Raw genomic sequence first — 16,265 nt, 5'->3', positions numbered from 1 at the left:
AGCGCAGAGATAGTTGCTAGACCATTAGACATTCAGTGCTTCCCCTACAATTATCCACAGGCTCAATCTTCCAGGATGCAAGTTTCTCTCAAGAAAAGACATTTACAATATATTGTATCATCACACTTGTCCAGTTTGGAATTGCTTTTCAGAAGGTGCTCAGGCTGCTGGAAGAACAGAATTCCAGAATTGGGGAATAGGCACTGACAATGCCTACCTATGGCCCTTCAAATGTGTTTCCTGGAAAGTACCACTGTTACCTTACCCTCCAATAATAGATTTCACTGAATATGGAAAAGAATGCAATGCTAAAGGTGTGCAAAACCCAAGTCTGTTCTCTCCCACCACAGCACTAAAAAGTACAAAAATAAAAAAGTTATCACACACATATTGTGATCAAAGAATTCTGCTGCCTGCTAGCCCTTGAACATCCCCTGTGCTGGCAAGTGGCCCAGAAACAGAAGTCGGTGAGTTTGATTTCACCTGAGAGTCCATATCTCGTAAAGACTATTCTTCATGAGATGAACACATCAAATTGCAGAGTAACAGCATCGTGTAATAATACCCTTCAAGTAGTGAATTGTACAACATGTAGAAAAAATTTCCTCACTCTATGCAATTTTAGTCAGTATTGTGCAGCACTCATCGGAATCCTGTTTTCTGTGCTATTAAAGATTATTGTTGACCACAAAAATCTTCATCCAAAAACATTTTACACCAATCTCATCACGCAGAGCACAGCTAGAGTAGAATTTTCTAATATACTCAATGCTGGTTTATTTCATTTCAGATTCAAGTCACTGGGAGACCTGCTGGTTTGGGGAAGAAAAAGAATGGTGAGAACTTGAAGACTTCCTTCTGCCATATGGATCCACGTTAGCACTATCGAGCATACATTACAGAGCAAAAGGATTCAAGGCTGACAGTACTAAACCACTCTTTTAAACTTATTCAGAGGTTTAGTGTCTATGAATAACAAAGTTCCTCTGAGCCACCGTGGCTAGCAGCCATAGACGGACTTCTCCTCTATGAATGTCTAACCCCTTTTTCAAGCCAGCTGCGTTTCTGACCATCGCTGTGTCTACTGGCCCTGATTCCAGTTGTGTTTGCCTGCTTGTTCCTCTGCCGCTCTATCCAGGATGGCTGCAGAATCTTTCTGCAGTCCTCCTTGGAGCTCTGGGGGCAGTAGAGGTGGAAATACACAGCCCACACACTCGTGCTGCTGCCCCCCAGGCCTGGGATGAATGTAAGCCAGTGTGGGCTGGTATACAGTATCAGTAAGAAAGTGACTGAACCGGCACTTCTCATCTTCTGTCTCTTTGTGAAACAGAGTATCAGTAAGAAATGTAAATTATTATCACCCCTCCACCTGAGACGACACTTGAGCGGGAGGAGGGGAGGGCACCTCTTCTCGAGCTGTTCTCCCATCACTTGGCGGGGGGGGGGGGAATGCATTGAGGCATCCTCGTCATTCACATGTCTAAAGCACACACATGGTAACCAATCCTCCCCCTCTCAAAAACCCCCTCATATCTTAACTGTTCAGAGCTGTCAGAGACTGCATGAGCCAACATGTGTTCTGAGCAGCACAGAAGTTCTCATAAATCTTATTTATCTAGTACATCTTTATTCTTTCCTTTGTCCAAGGAGAGCACGGTGGTGAGCATGCTTTTCCCTTTCTCATTTTATCTTCACAACAATCCTGTGAGATATGTTGGACCGCGAGAGAGTGACTGGCTCAAGGTCACTCAGCAAGCTTTATGGCAGATGGGGATTTGAACCCAGGTCTTCTAGCGCAGCAGTCTAAACACTGTTCCAAAGAAGCTGAAGTTCACAATTGCAGGCAATATCAGTCATGGTTGTTGTGGGTTTTCCGGGCTGTATTGCCGTGGTCTTGGCATTGTAGTTCCTGACGTTTCGCCAGCAGCTGTGGCTGGCATCTTCAGAGGTGTAGCACCAAAAGTCAAAATACAGCCCGGAAAACCCACAACAACCATCGTTCTCCGGCCGTGAAAGCCTTCGACAATACATAATATCAGTCATATTAAAATTAAATTCCAGTGGCACCTTAAAGACTAACCACCTTTATTTCAGTATGTGCTTCCATGAGTTACAGCCCACTTCTTCAGATAAATATGGTGTAATTCACAATCACACCAAGCCTTGGCTCCTCCCATCTAAGTTAACTAGGAGGTGCCAATTGGTGTAAAACACTGTGGCTTGGAGCAAGCAGGAGCATGAATATCACTCCCATCCTGCAGTCAGTTACTGTGCTCAGTTCAAGGTACTGGGTTATTACCACATACAAGGCTCTTCACAGCCTTGGTCCGGCCTACCTTCAGGACCACCTCTCTCCCTATGTTCCTCCATGGCATCTTCGCTCGTCTACACATGGGCGAAATCAACAGCTGCCCATAGGAATGCATTTTCTGTGGTGGCCCTGCCCTATGGAACGGCAAAACTGAATTATTCAAAAGGGCTTTTTACAAAGATAGGGATGCTTCACTGACGAGGTAAGGACTGTAGACATCACCATCGTGGTGGCTTACGTCCTGTCTGTTGCTTTAAGTACATGCTCCTATGTATTAACTGCTGCTTTAAGTATGATCCTACTGGGTAGTTCTGTGCCGTCTAATGTCAGTCCTAGAACTGCTTGTGCTCTCTTTCAGCATTTCTTCAACTCTATATTGGATTCTTGCTAATGCTATGTCTTTGTAAACTTGTATTTATTTATCCTCTGGCACTGTTTATGGAAATGCCCTTGATATCGACTGTATTAATCTCACACTATGTAATCCTCCTTGAGTCTCAGTGAGAAAGGCAGACTATAAATAAATAAATAAATATTTCCCAAGATGATTTCCCCTTCCTGCATCTGTCGGAAATAGGCTGTGCCTCACAAAAGCTTATAATGAAACAAATTTCATGAGCCTTTAAGGTGCCACTAAACTTAGAAAGTACTTTATCTCTGCAGAAAAAAACAAGAGTTGTTTACTGTTAAGGTCAGCCCTGACTTTGTAGCTAAATGACAGTGCCAGCATGGATGCATACGGCAAAGGAAGAGAAGAAAGATAGCAGGAAGCAAGGGATATCCTTAAAGCTGATTAACACCACTGTTTCTTCTTTAAAACCAGCGTCTCCCTCATTTTAGTAACAAACCCATGAATCCCCCCCCATTATTATTGACACAACTTCGAGACCGAGAGCTGCCAGACAGACTTCCTAGAACCAATGGAGGGGTGGCAGGCAGTCAGCACGCATGTGTAACCCTTGTCCACTAGAGGGAGATAAAGAGTTGGGGTATTCCTTTTAAGGAAAAAAAGGCCCAATTTTCCCTGAGAGATGGGAGGGCCTGAAACTGGAGGGAGAAACACTCTCACCTCAGAAGCACTCCTTTCAGGAACTCTCTATTAATGTTGTAGGTATGAGAATTTCTTATACTTATTACTGGAAGGGAGGATTGTGTTTATATTAATTGGCTGTTAGTTGTATTTTGATTATTGTTGGGACTATTTGAAAGGAATGTTACATGTATAAATTTTCCCTGAGAGATGGGAGGGCCTGAAACTGGAGGGAGAAACACTCTCACCTCAGAAGCACTCCTTTCAGGAACTCTCTATTAATGTTGTGAAGAACAGAAGACATCCGAACGCAGAGCACAGCTACAAGTTGCGGCATTTCTTTTTTAAATTTTTTTTAAAAAATTTATTACAGCAAACAAGCAAAAGTTCACATAAAGAAACAAAAACATAAAAACAAATAAACAAGAACATAGAGGGAGACATACCATTTAAACATTTTACAGAATTTTTTTTCTTAGTACTTAATCTCTTCCGTAATACCCGTATCTTAACACATAACTTCGACTTTACTGCGAAGATATCTGCATTTTTTCCACTTACTTCAGCCTATCATTTGTTGCCAACAAGTTGCTGCATTTCAAGGGGTTGGCTAGAAGATGTCAGAAAGACCGGGGTCTGCTTGAGCAAACCAGGCTTGTTTGTTACATGACTGTTGCATATGCTTTATTATTGTATTGTTCCAAATAAGATGTTTTCTTTTTCCAAGTTTGTTCATTGTTATTCTTTATAAATGCAAGTGTCACAAGGTAGGATCACGCTGTCAGAGACATGAACTCTCCCGGTTCTCAAATGAGATATATCTATTTATTTGATGTTGTTCCTTGAACAAAACAAGTTACAGAAATATTTTGGTGCCCGAACACGGACACTGCTGCCTTGTGATCTTAGCATTTATACATTTTAGTATTCTTAAGCAACTTGCATTATTAGCTCAGCAAAAATGGAACTGTGTAAACTGTACAAATTGGATCCAGATCTCTCTGATAGGCTGAGTGGAGTATTGTCAACCGTGTCTGATACAGATTTGGAATGTTCCTTAAGTAACTATGGTACTGTCAGGAGCGGGGCCAGGGTTTCCGGCGCCTGCAGCCAGCCGGCTGGGCACGCACACGAACATCAGCCTGTGTGCGCCGGACGTGCGCATGAGCCAGCCCGATTGCTGCGGCGGGCAGCTGGGACAGTGGGCGGGCGGCTTCCCAGCTCTCCTGCTCGGTTGCCCTGCACCGCTCCAGACGCCTGCCTGTGGCTGCTGTGCCCGGCCGGGGTCGCGTGTTGGCAGCGACAGGAGCGCGAGGCAGGAGGGCTGGGAGGCTGCAGCTCCGTAGCATGCGCTCTCGCCCCCAGCGCCTCCTCCAGTGCCCCCTCCGGCGCCCCGCGCCCTGAGGCAACCGCCTACCTGGCCTCAATAGGCACGCCGGCCCTGATTGTCAGCAAATATAAAAGAATGCCCGCTGCCGAAGTAGGAATGGTATTGTGTGAGTTTGAAGAAAAATTCTCTGCCCAGTTATTGGCAAAAGCCTGTAATACCTGTAAGTTAGAAAATCAGTGGGTAGTAACACCTATTAAGCAAAGCTTAAAGCATAGTACTCCACAAAAGAATGAGAAGTGTACAAGTAACCTGTCCAAGTCAGGGGAGACAGCAGAAAGGGCATTTGGCTCTGTAACAGTTGGTAGAGATTTAACAGTGGAGGAAACTCCTAGCAAAGAGCCCTTTCTTATTCCACCCACTGTTGCTGTGCAGGTACCTGAAGGAGTACATAAAATGGTTGGGGAGCGTGTTATAAAATCATTAGCAACAGAAGGAAGTGGTTATAATCATGCTTCTTACAGATTAAGATGTTTTTCTGGGAAAATGCCAACTAGGCATAGAACTAGATTTTGATACATAGAGATGGCAAATTCAACATTAGAAGATTCTGATATATCTGCCATTGGGAAGAAGAGCAAATTGTTGGAGAGCCTATTGCCTCCTGCTCTGGATGTAGCTTTATATGCAGGAAATTGTGCCACAGCACAGGATTGCTTAGCAGAACTAGAGAACACTTTTGGGAGTACTGCAACTGCAGGTGACTTATTCGCACAGTTTTTAGAGACTTATCAAAAGAATGTAGCAGCAAGCTGCGGAGACAGCTATTAAGGTAGCTGAAACCTATTACCATGAAGCCAGGAGTAACAAAAGAAGTGAAAGGGTGGATAAGAGTTACTCGCAATGAGGAAGAAATTGAAGCGATGGTCACCAATCCAAATTAGAGCTCTACCTACCGGGTGGTAGTAAAATCACAATTTGCTAAAGTGACTTCACCTTTCTGCAACGGTAGCAGTGTTCATCTCGGTAATGAGAGTTCTCACTGCATAAAGGGGAAGTGATAGACTGGGTTAGACCTGTGCCTGGTCTAACTCAATGTGCCAATAAACAACAGCCGTTTATTGTTAAGGTCAGCCCTGAATGTGTAGATAAACGCCAGTACCAGCAGGGATACATACGGCAGAGGAGAAAAAACCGCAGGAAGCAAGGGAAATGCTTAACGCTGATTAACACCACTGTTCTTTCATTAAAACCAGCGGGTCTCCCTCACTTCGGTGGCAAACCCACGAAGCACCCCCCGCCCCACAATTAAAACTTCGAGACTCAGAGCTACCAGACAAACCGCCTAGATGAGACCGGGGGAAGGACTGAGTGCGCATGCGCTTTTATCGACATCTTCACCCACGCTCAGGTGCCGGAAGGCGGCGAACTCGCGTGCGTATTGCTTCCTCGGGGAAGCCGTTGCCTTGTTTGCCGCGTCCTCTCCCCCCTCCCCCGGCCGGCGCGCGATTTACAGCCCAGCCTCCTCTAACGGGCGCCAGTTTCAGTTGGCGTTCCAGAGCGCAACCCCCCCGCCCCCCCGCCGCCCATTGCATTGGCTGCCGTGGCCGCTTTCTGCCCCCCGCCTTCCAGCCCGGCCGCCTCTGACGGGTCGCCCCTCTCTCGTGCCCCGCGCCCTGTTCCTTGTGTGGGCTAGGCGACGGCCAGCGCTGGAGCAACTTCGGAACGGTCGCCGCAGAGATTTCCCTGCTTCTTTCCTGTGATGAAAGAGAAGAAATTCTTCAGGTTTGGGAAGAAGTGGAAGGAGCAGCCGTCCCCGTCTCGCCCGGGGGCTTCTCTCTCGCCCTCCTCCCCGCGTGTCGCCTCCGAGGATGGCGGGTACCAGCTGCGGATCAAGGAGCTCGGCAAGTTGCACCGGGCGGCGGCCGGCGGGGACCTGAAGAAGCTGCAGCAGCTGCTCAAGAAGCACGACCTGAACCAGCTGGATGAAGCCAACAGGTGGGGAGGAAGGCTGGCGCAGCACGCAAGTGTCGTGTTCAGACGAGGTGTGTTGATACATGCCGAACTGAGGGAAGAATGAAGGCTGGCCAACGTATAGACGTTACTACTGCCCTGGTGGGTGTAGGACCAGCCTGGATACACGAAGATCGTGAGACTTCTGAAGTCTGCAGGTGTGACATACTGACTATCCTGCTTATGTTCTAGTCCCTGCTCGATGTAGAAGTGATTGTTGTGGTTATAGAGATATGGCTAAATCTGAGTACAACATGCTCTGGTTCATTAGGGAGGAAGGGGAAAAAAATAAAAGTCTTGGACTTTGAAACCAAACAGCAGGACAAGAAATTTTCCTCACAGTACTCCTTAATTGGCAGTCAGTTGTTGCCAGGTGCATGCAAATGTGTGCTCTGAACAAGTGCTCTGAATGTCCTTGTGATGCTTGTCAACTTCTCAAAGATGTTAGGATGTTTCTACTGATCAGACTGCTGTTTTTTTGATACTTGTGTAATGCCTGAAAATTAAATGCATCAGCATCTGTCTTTTTGCTGTGAAAAAATTATTGTGAGAAGAAGTGATCTTGGTATTAATTATACCACTTATGAATGGGTATTACAAGAGCATCTCACTTGCTGTTTGTATAGACCAACTAATTTGAAATGTAGCTTGCATCGTAGTCTAAAAACTGAAATAAATGGGCTTAGATTGGAGAAACTCTGCTTAGGATTGCACTCTTTGTGTAAACCTTCTTTAAACTTTTTAAAAGAATTATACATTATAGGAGTCCATTAACAGTACTTATCACATACTATTCCGAGAATCAGTGTTCTCTTTGTCAGATGCATCTGACAAAGAGATCTGTGATTCTCGAAAGCTTATGCTACAAGAAAGTTGGTTAGTCTTTAAGGTGCTACTGAACTCTTTACTATTTTGCTACTACAGACTAATACGGCTAACTCCTCTGGATCATAAATTACAATAATATTTTCATAATACAATAGGGTCCACGGCCCTAAGGAAGCCCGCCTCGCTTCAACCAGGGCCAGGGCCTTTTCAGTCCTGGCCCCAGCCTGGTGGAACGCTCTGTCAATGAAGACCCGGGCCTAGCGGGACATATTATCATTCCGCCAGGCCTGTAAGACAGAGCTATTCCGCCAGGCATTCGGTGGTTGAAGGGGGCGGTGCCATGTCAGCCTCCCACCTTTGGGGTGGGGTTCTCCCCACCATTGCACTTTAATGTACTTGGTTATTTTATTATTGCTTATTGTATGTTGATTTTAGAATTGTTTTCTTGTTATTATTGATTTTACATGTTCACCGCCCAGAGGCCCTGAGGATGGGCGGTTTATAAATCTAATAATAAATAAATAAATAAATAAATAAATAAATAAATAAATAAATAAATAAATAAATAAATAAAAATATTTCAAAGTCCAACTGGTGAAAAGATGTTCCAGGAGAATATGCAAAGTGATTAACTTAAATGTTATGTTAATGTTCACTGTTTTTTCTTCTTTTTCAGGTACAAGGATGTTACCAAAAATTCTTCAAGATGACATAACCTATGATAAATTCATAACTGCTGATGGACGGAGCCAAATGGGCATTTCCAGCATCTATATCCCGTTTCATAATGGCACTTTATCAAAGATTCACAAAATTTTATTTATTTATTTATTACATTTCTAACCCACACTTCTTGCAAGCAGGCTCAGGGTGAGGTACAGCAGTTATAAAATACAATAATATAAAATAGCAGAACATCCACTGTCAAATATATATAATAAAAATTATAATAAAAATGTTACTATGTCTTTTTTTAATAAATATAATAAAAACAGTTACTAGTTGCTCACATGCAACTTTTGAACAAATTCATAACACCCAGTTGGTCTGATGTCAATGGAGTGATTCTCGTAGGGGGGCATACTGCACAATGCAAATATAAGCCCATACATAATTAGCTTAACTCAGATTTAAAGAGACAGAACATATTGACAATAGTATATTCATAGAAAACAAGTAAATTCAGTTTCATTGTTCAGACCCATGGGAGCTAGAGAGTTTAATTTAAAAATCCATTCAGATTCTCTTTATAATAATTTCTGTTTGAAATTTAATCCATCTGCAGGTTTACTGACATTTAGCACTGAGAATCTAAAAACATTGCTACCAAAATGGCAGTTTATAAAATGAGAAATCAGAGGTGCATACATGATTTTATTTTTTTATTCTTAATCTGTGTTCTTGTATCCTGGCCTTTAAAGGTCTTGATGTGCTGCCCACATATAACATCTGGCAAGGACATACTATGAAGTACACCACATTAGCTGTTTTACAAGTTGAAAAAGAATTATGAAGTGGTTGATTTGTACTAGGGTTCAGAATGGATGACACCCTAAGTGAAAAATTACAATTGTTACAGTTCCTAAAAGGAAAATTGCCCTTTGGTTCAGAAGTTTAAATGGATGTTCCAGACAATTAGAATGTACCAATGTCCCTTAAATTCCTTGTATGGCGATATCCAATCATAGGAATCCTATCGTACCCTGGTAAATCACTCACAATATGCCAACGCTTACCAATGATTTTATTAATTTTAGTAGATAAGGGGGTAGCAGTGATGAGCTGTATCTGTAAAACCAATCACACAGTAAAACATTTTTCTAAAGTTAACAATGCAGCTCCAAGTCCATTTGGCCTGAGGACAGGGAGTGTTACTTCTTAAATAAAGTTCTTCTGAGTGCTGGCCTCATGTAGATCTTCTAAATGGATAATAACACATACACAACTTACTCTTTGGCCTGAAAGGGGAGTGGAAATACCAGTAGATTGCCTTAGAATATGGCTCTTGTGAATCTGACATCAGAGCATCCAGGACATCCATGAAACTAAACACTGGAAAATGGGTAGCTTAGGTTTTTTTTTTTATCTTTAAAGCAGAAGAAATACAGCTGGGACTGGATTAAGCACAGGATCAAGTTAGCTTAACTCCAACAATAACAATTTAAGGTAGGCACAAAAACAAAAAAAAAGTTACTTAAAATAAATACAGGAAAGTAACTGGAGGACCACAGAAAATACTATCTCCAAGTAAGGCATTTTAAGATATGAGGAGAGAGCAGACCGCTGTGCAAGCTATAATTAATAACAATAATAATCCTTAAAATTAAAACTAACTGAATACCTTTTGAGGCTAGGAGGGCATGTGCTGGCAGGAACAAACAAGTGAGTTACCTGTTAGGCCCTTCCTGCTAGTCAGGATAAACAAAACCTTTAGATGTATTGTCGAAGGCTTTCACGGCCGGAGAACGATGGTTGTTGTGGGTTTTCCGGGCTGTATTGCCGTGGTCTTGGCATTGTAGTTCCTGACGTTTCGCCAGCAGCTGTGGCTGGCATCTTCAGAGGTGTAGCACCAAAAGACAGAGATCTCTCAGTGTCACAGTGTGGAAAAGATGTAGGTCATTTGTATCTACTCAGGAGGGGTGGGGTTGAGCTGAGTCATCCTGTAAGAGTTTCCCAGGGTGTGGAATGCTAATGGCGGGAGGCTTCACTGAATCCTGAGGAGGTTCTTTTGCATATGGATTGGTACTTGATGTGCTAATCTTCTCTGCAGGGCTATTGTCAGGGATAGAATGTTTAGTTAGCCTGGTGTTTTTCAGAACTGGCAACCATGCTCGGTTCATTCTTAAGGTTTCTTCTTTCCTGTTGAAGTTTTGCTTATGCTTGTGAATTTCAATGGCTTCCCTGTGCAGTCTGACAAAGTAGTTGGAAGTGTTGTCCAGTATTTTGGTGTCCTGGAATAAGATACTGTGCCCTGTTTGAGTTAGGCTATGTTCAGCCACTGCTGATTTTTCAGGTTGTCCAAGTCTGCAGTGTCTTTCATGTTCTTTTATTCTTGTCTGGATGCTACGCTTTGTGGTCCCGATGTAAACTTGTCCACAGCTGCAGGGTATACGGTATACTCCTGCAGAGGTGAGGGGGTCTCTACTGTCTTTTGCTGATCGTAGCATCTGTTGTATTTTTCGGGTGGGTCTGAATACTGCTTGAAGGTTATGCTTTTTTATAAGCTTTCCCATCTGATCAGTAATTCCTTTGATATATGGCAAAAACACTTTTCCTGTGGGAGACTGTTTTTCTTTGGTTGTTTGATTCATCCTGGGTTTGATTGCTCTTCGGATTTCATTTCTGGAGTAGCCATTTGCCTGAAGTGCGTGGTTTAGATGATTAATTTCCTCATTGAGAAAGTGCGGCTCACATATCCGTCTTGCACGATCCACTAATGTTTTCATTATGCCTCTTTTCTGTTGGGGGTGGTGATTGGAGTTTTTGTGTAGGTACCGATCAGTGTGAGTTGGTTTCCTGTAGACCTTGTGACCTAACTGAAAGTTTGCTTTGCGGATGACCCAGGTATCCAGGAATGGGAGTTTTCCCTCGATTTCTTTCTCCATGGTGAATTGTATGTTCAGGTGGATGTTGTTGAGATGATTCAAAAACCCCATCAATTCTTCCTCCCCATGGCTCCAAATGATAAATGTATCATCCACAAACCGGAACCATACACTAGGTTTGTGGGGTGCTGATTCTAGAGCTGTTTTTTCAAAATGTTCCATGTAGAAGTTTGCTATAACTGGGCTGAGTGGGCTCCCCATGGCCACCCCATCCATCTGTTCATAGAATTCGTTGTCCCATTGGAAGTAACTGGTTGTCAGGCAATGATGGAATAAGGCTGTTACATCCTCTGGGAAAATCTGATTAATAAGTGCAATAGTGTCTTTTACTGGAACCTTGGTAAACAGGGATACAACATCAAAACTGACAAGTATGTCCTGTGGATTGAGTTTCAGAGAACTCTGAAACTCAATCCACAGGACATACTTGTCAGTTTTGATGTTGTATCCCTGTTTACCAAGGTTCCAGTAAAAGACACTATTGCACTTATTAATCAGATTTTCCCAGAGGATGTAACAGCCTTATTCCATCATTGCCTGACAACCAGTTACTTCCAATGGGACAACGAATTCTATGAACAGATGGATGGGGTGGCCATGGGGAGCCCACTCAGCCCAGTTATAGCAAACTTCTACATGGAACATTTTGAAAAAACAGCTCTAGAATCAGCACCCCACAAACCTAGTGTATGGTTCCGGTTTGTGGATGATACATTTATCATTTGGAGCCATGGGGAGGAAGAATTGATGGGGTTTTTGAATCATCTCAACAACATCCACCTGAACATACAATTCACCATGGAGAAAGAAATCGAGGGAAAACTCCCATTCCTGGATACCTGGGTCATCCGCAAAGCAAACTTTCAGTTAGGTCACAAGGTCTACAGGAAACCAACTCACACTGATCGGTACCTACACAAAAACTCCAATCACCACCCCCAACAGAAAAGAGGCATAATGAAAACATTAGTGGATCGTGCAAGACGGATATGTGAGCCGCACTTTCTCAATGAGGAAATTAATCATCTAAACCACGCACTTCAGGCAAATGGCTACTCCAGAAATGAAATCCGAAGAGCAATCAAACCCAGGATGAATCAAACAACCAAAGAAAAACAGTCTCCCACAGGAAAAGTGTTTTTGCCATATATCAAAGGAATTACTGATCAGATGGGAAAGCTTATAAAAAAGCATAACCTTCAAGCAGTATTCAGACCCACCCGAAAAATACAACAGATGCTACGATCAGCAAAAGACAGTAGAGACCCCCTCACCTCTGCAGGAGTATACCGTATACCCTGCAGCTGTGGACAAGTTTACATCGGGACCACAAAGCGTAGCATCCAGACAAGAATAAAAGAACATGAAAGACACTGCAGACTTGGACAACCTGAAAAATCAGCAGTGGCTGAACATAGCCTAACTCAAACAGGGCACAGTATCTTATTCCAGGACACCAAAATACTGGACAACACTTCCAACTACTTTGTCAGACTGCACAGGGAAGCCATTGAAATTCACAAGCATAAGCAAAACTTCAACAGGAAAGAAGAAACCTTAAGAATGAACCGAGCATGGTTGCCAGTTCTGAAAAACACCAGGCTAAACATTCTATCCCTGACAATAGCCCTGCAGAGAAGATTAGCACATCAAGTACCAATCCATATGCAAAAGAACCTCCTCAGGATTCAGTGAAGCCTCCCGCCATTAGCATTCCACACCCTGGGAAACTCTTACAGGATGACTCAGCTCAACCCCACCCCTCCTGAGTAGATACAAATGACCTACATCTTTTCCACACTGTGACACTGAGAGATCTCTGTCTTTTGGTGCTACACCTCTGAAGATGCCAGCCACAGCTGCTGGCGAAACGTCAGGAACTACAATGCCAAGACCACGGCAATACAGCCCGGAAAACCCACAACAACCAAAACCTTTAGAGATTACAAGGACTCCAATAAAAATAAACAGGACAGTTGGGAGGGGGGAACTGGAATACAAGCACCCTAAGAGGGTCTCTCTCTCTCTCTCTCTCAGGACCTGTTTTTCCAGAAGTCAACATCCAAAGCCAAGAGGGGGTTTGTAGTGCAATAAGCCACATTCTCCTTTTATTCTTTTTACTGAGCATTGACATGAAAACACATCGGATTGAGAGGCCCATGTCTTATCACATCTTTACCATGCAGTCTTTCTGGTTAGGAGTGAGCTTACCACTTCAATTCCCCCACATTAGTGCACCACGTTAATCACATTCTGATGCTGGTTTCAGGACCTGGTTCATGAACATGGATGAAGTTATGTACCGAGGATGGCTTAAGAATGGAGTCACTTGCTGTCTCTCTATAAAAAAACCAATGATTTTGAAAGATCAGATCCAAAAACAAAATAAAAAATTTGGTAGCCAGATGACTACATGCCTTTTCTGCTTACTAGTGGTCTCTTCACTCCTGAAAGAAACATCTTTAAACACAAGAATCATGATTAATTGTTTAGGAAAACAATACCAAGAATCTTTGAAAATATACTTTAAATTTCAGTTTCAGGTCAGATTACAGAAGAGAGAAGGTAATACAATACATAACACATTTAATTCTATAGCCTTGCTTTCTTGGATACTTAATACTAGGTTGAATTTGCTTTTTCTTGAGCAGATTTACTCCTATCAAATTTGTTTACATTTATCTGGACCCATATAATTCTAAACCATAACCCAACAAGACAGCACGTTGTTGCTTCTTAACAAAGGCAAAACATAACTTTTAAGCTTACATATGTTGAGACAATTTGAGATTTCAGTCATAATCTCTTTTAACTATTAGGCGCTAGGAAGGAGATGTTAGACTGTGGTGTGCCAAAAGCTGCAGTCTATCTGATCTGCAAGAAGACAATAGTCCTTTGATTTCAAAAGGGCTTTTATGATGATAGTTAAAATACAGATGGAGTTCACATTCCAAGACCATTTGATCTTGGCTGGGCTGTGGAATTATCAAAAATGACTAACACAAAAATAGTTACAAGGTAAGCCCTTCCACCAGGCCCCAGCCTTCCCTCCATTCCTAAAACAAAAGGCTGGAGTGTGAGAAGTAAAAGTTCATCTTCGTTCTTCTGTGCCTCCACACATGGGGACTGCGCAGGCGCAGGCCAGCCGCCGGAGAATTTTCTAGAGCTTCCATGGCTCCGAAGGGGCCGTTTGTCGCGCGCCTCAGCGACCGTCTTCCCGCCCAAACGGTCACGTGCTCCTCCAGCGACCAACGGCCCCTTCCCTCAGTTCTCTTCTTGCCGCCGCTTGGAGAGAACGTTTGAGCTTCGCGCTCTGTGCTTGTGCTTCGTGCTTTTCTGACTGATTAATCTTGGCTTTTGGACTTCGGACTTCGGACCTCGACTATTCTATCGGATCTCCTCTGGACTTTGACGAAATACTCGGTAATTTGACTCGGACTGTTTGTGACCCTTCTTTCGCGTGCCCCTGAAGATGGCCTCAACGGCTCTCTTCAAGCATTGTCTCCAATGCCACACCAAGATGGCCAAAACCGATGGCCATGAGCTGTGCCTCTTTTGTTTGGGGGAGACCCATAACGTGTCGGCCTGCAAGATCTGCCAGGGCTTCACCAACAAGGCCCGGCAAGATCGGAGGGCCCGACTGAATTAGTCACTGTGGCAGTCGGTCATGTCCGAGGGGACCCCGTTACCTAAGGCCGGCCCTAGCCCCTCTGCCGAAAGGCGCTCAAGAGCTGGCTCTGTGGCCTCCGCGAGGTCGGGGTCGAAACCGCGTCCCCCGAGTGCCTCGGCGTCGAGAGCGGCCTCCCCTGCGCAGGGACCGGCGCGGCCGCCCCGCAGCGCATCATCCACCAGATCGGATCCGAGACCGACATCGGAACCGAGGATCCTGGTACCGAGTCCCCGGTCGGAACCGACGACCGGTTCGATCCCTATAAAGTCTAATAGGTCGAAACCGAGGTCCCCTTCGAAGGCGAGGAGCGCGTCGGTTCCGAGGTCTTCTTCGGAACCGGCAAAAAAGAAGAAGAAGACCAAACATCATCGGTCGCCGCATCCCGCTCCTCAGGAGGAGGTCATCGTGCTTCCTCACACGCCTTCCCCTCATCTGGGTTCCCCCGAACCAGAGGAACTCTCCGTGCCGGTGCCGGATCCGATGGCCTTCGAAACGGTGCCCGCAGAGTTTTCGTCGGGGCCGGAGCCCAGCCCGCGCCGTCGGAGCCGACCATCACCTGCCCTTCGGTCGCCGAGGTTGGAACCGAGCCCGTCTCCTCGTCGGAGCCGTCCATCTCCTGCCCGTCCATCTCCGCCTGCTGTCGGTTGTGAGCGACGTCGGTCCGGGGACAGCACTCGATCCGCCCGATCCACTGCGTCCCGGCATCGTCAAGCCTCCTACCTTCCCTCGCCATACCGTTGCCAGTGGGAAGGGGCACCTGCTGGTTTCTCCGAGTCGGAACCGGGGCCATCGACGTCGAGGCGAACGTGGTTTCCCCCTCCAGTCCAGGGTGAGGGCTCCCAGCTCGGGTCCGAGGAGGGAGAAGTGGAGAGCCTGGCCGAGTACCAGTCGGAATCCTGGTCTGAACCATCGCCGGCTGATGATCTGGTGCCATCTACGGGCTCCCCATACGAGGACCTCCGCATCTACGCCGACCAGATGGCGAGGATGGCCCAGGCCCTCGAGATGGACATCTCCTCAGCAACCCCACAGACCAAAGACAAGCTGCTCAAGCGGATATACGGTGACAACCCGGCGTCCATTGGCTTCCCCATGCTCGAGGGTATTGAGGAGATCGTGGAGAAGGTGTGGAAGGTGCCCTGTGACCAGCCTCCGACATCCAAGCGCATCGAGCAGCTGTATAAAATCAAACAGGGCACCTGGCCGGCGTTGGTGAAGCACCCTCCACCTTCCTCTTTGGTCACGGAGGAATTCAACCCCCGACGATCGGGTCACTCCTCGGTGCCTGCCGATAAAGAGGGCAGGAAGCTTGATGCCATGGGCAGGCGCCAGTACATCGTTGCTTCGCTGGGTCTGAGGATTGCCAACTACCAGACCATCATGGCAGGGTACCAGCTGTACCTCTGGGAGAAGTTGGCGTCCTATACCCGAGACCGCCCACCTGAGCAGAAGGCTGTGGTGTCCCTACTGCAAACGGAGGC

The 16,265-nt window shown here is 45.3% G+C and overlaps 1 protein-coding gene across 2 annotated transcripts; it reads left to right on the top strand.

The window, feature by feature from the left end:
- The first annotated feature begins 6,382 nt into the window (after positions 1-6,382).
- On the top strand, positions 6,383-8,406 carry ANKRD7 (ankyrin repeat domain 7). 2 transcript variants are annotated; one of them, XR_008597664.1, is made up of 2 exons: positions 6,383-6,839; positions 8,186-8,406. XR_008597664.1 is itself a non-coding variant. In XM_054989466.1 (2 exons), the coding sequence occupies exons 1-2, from the start codon at positions 6,431-6,433 to the stop codon at positions 8,217-8,219; spliced, it is 270 nt and encodes an 89-aa protein (XP_054845441.1). In that variant the 5' UTR covers positions 6,383-6,430; the 3' UTR covers positions 8,220-8,406. The 2 variants fall into 2 exon arrangements, 1 of the variants encoding a protein (XP_054845441.1); XM_054989466.1 differs by having other exon boundaries at positions 6,383-6,666.
- Positions 8,407-16,265: the final 7,859 nt, after the last annotated feature.

Source organism: Eublepharis macularius, chromosome 9 (genome assembly GCF_028583425.1).
Source record: "Eublepharis macularius isolate TG4126 chromosome 9, MPM_Emac_v1.0, whole genome shotgun sequence".
Classification (NCBI taxonomy): domain Eukaryota; kingdom Metazoa; phylum Chordata; class Lepidosauria; order Squamata; family Eublepharidae; genus Eublepharis; species Eublepharis macularius.
This window is presented reverse-complemented; position numbering and strand designations above follow the sequence as displayed.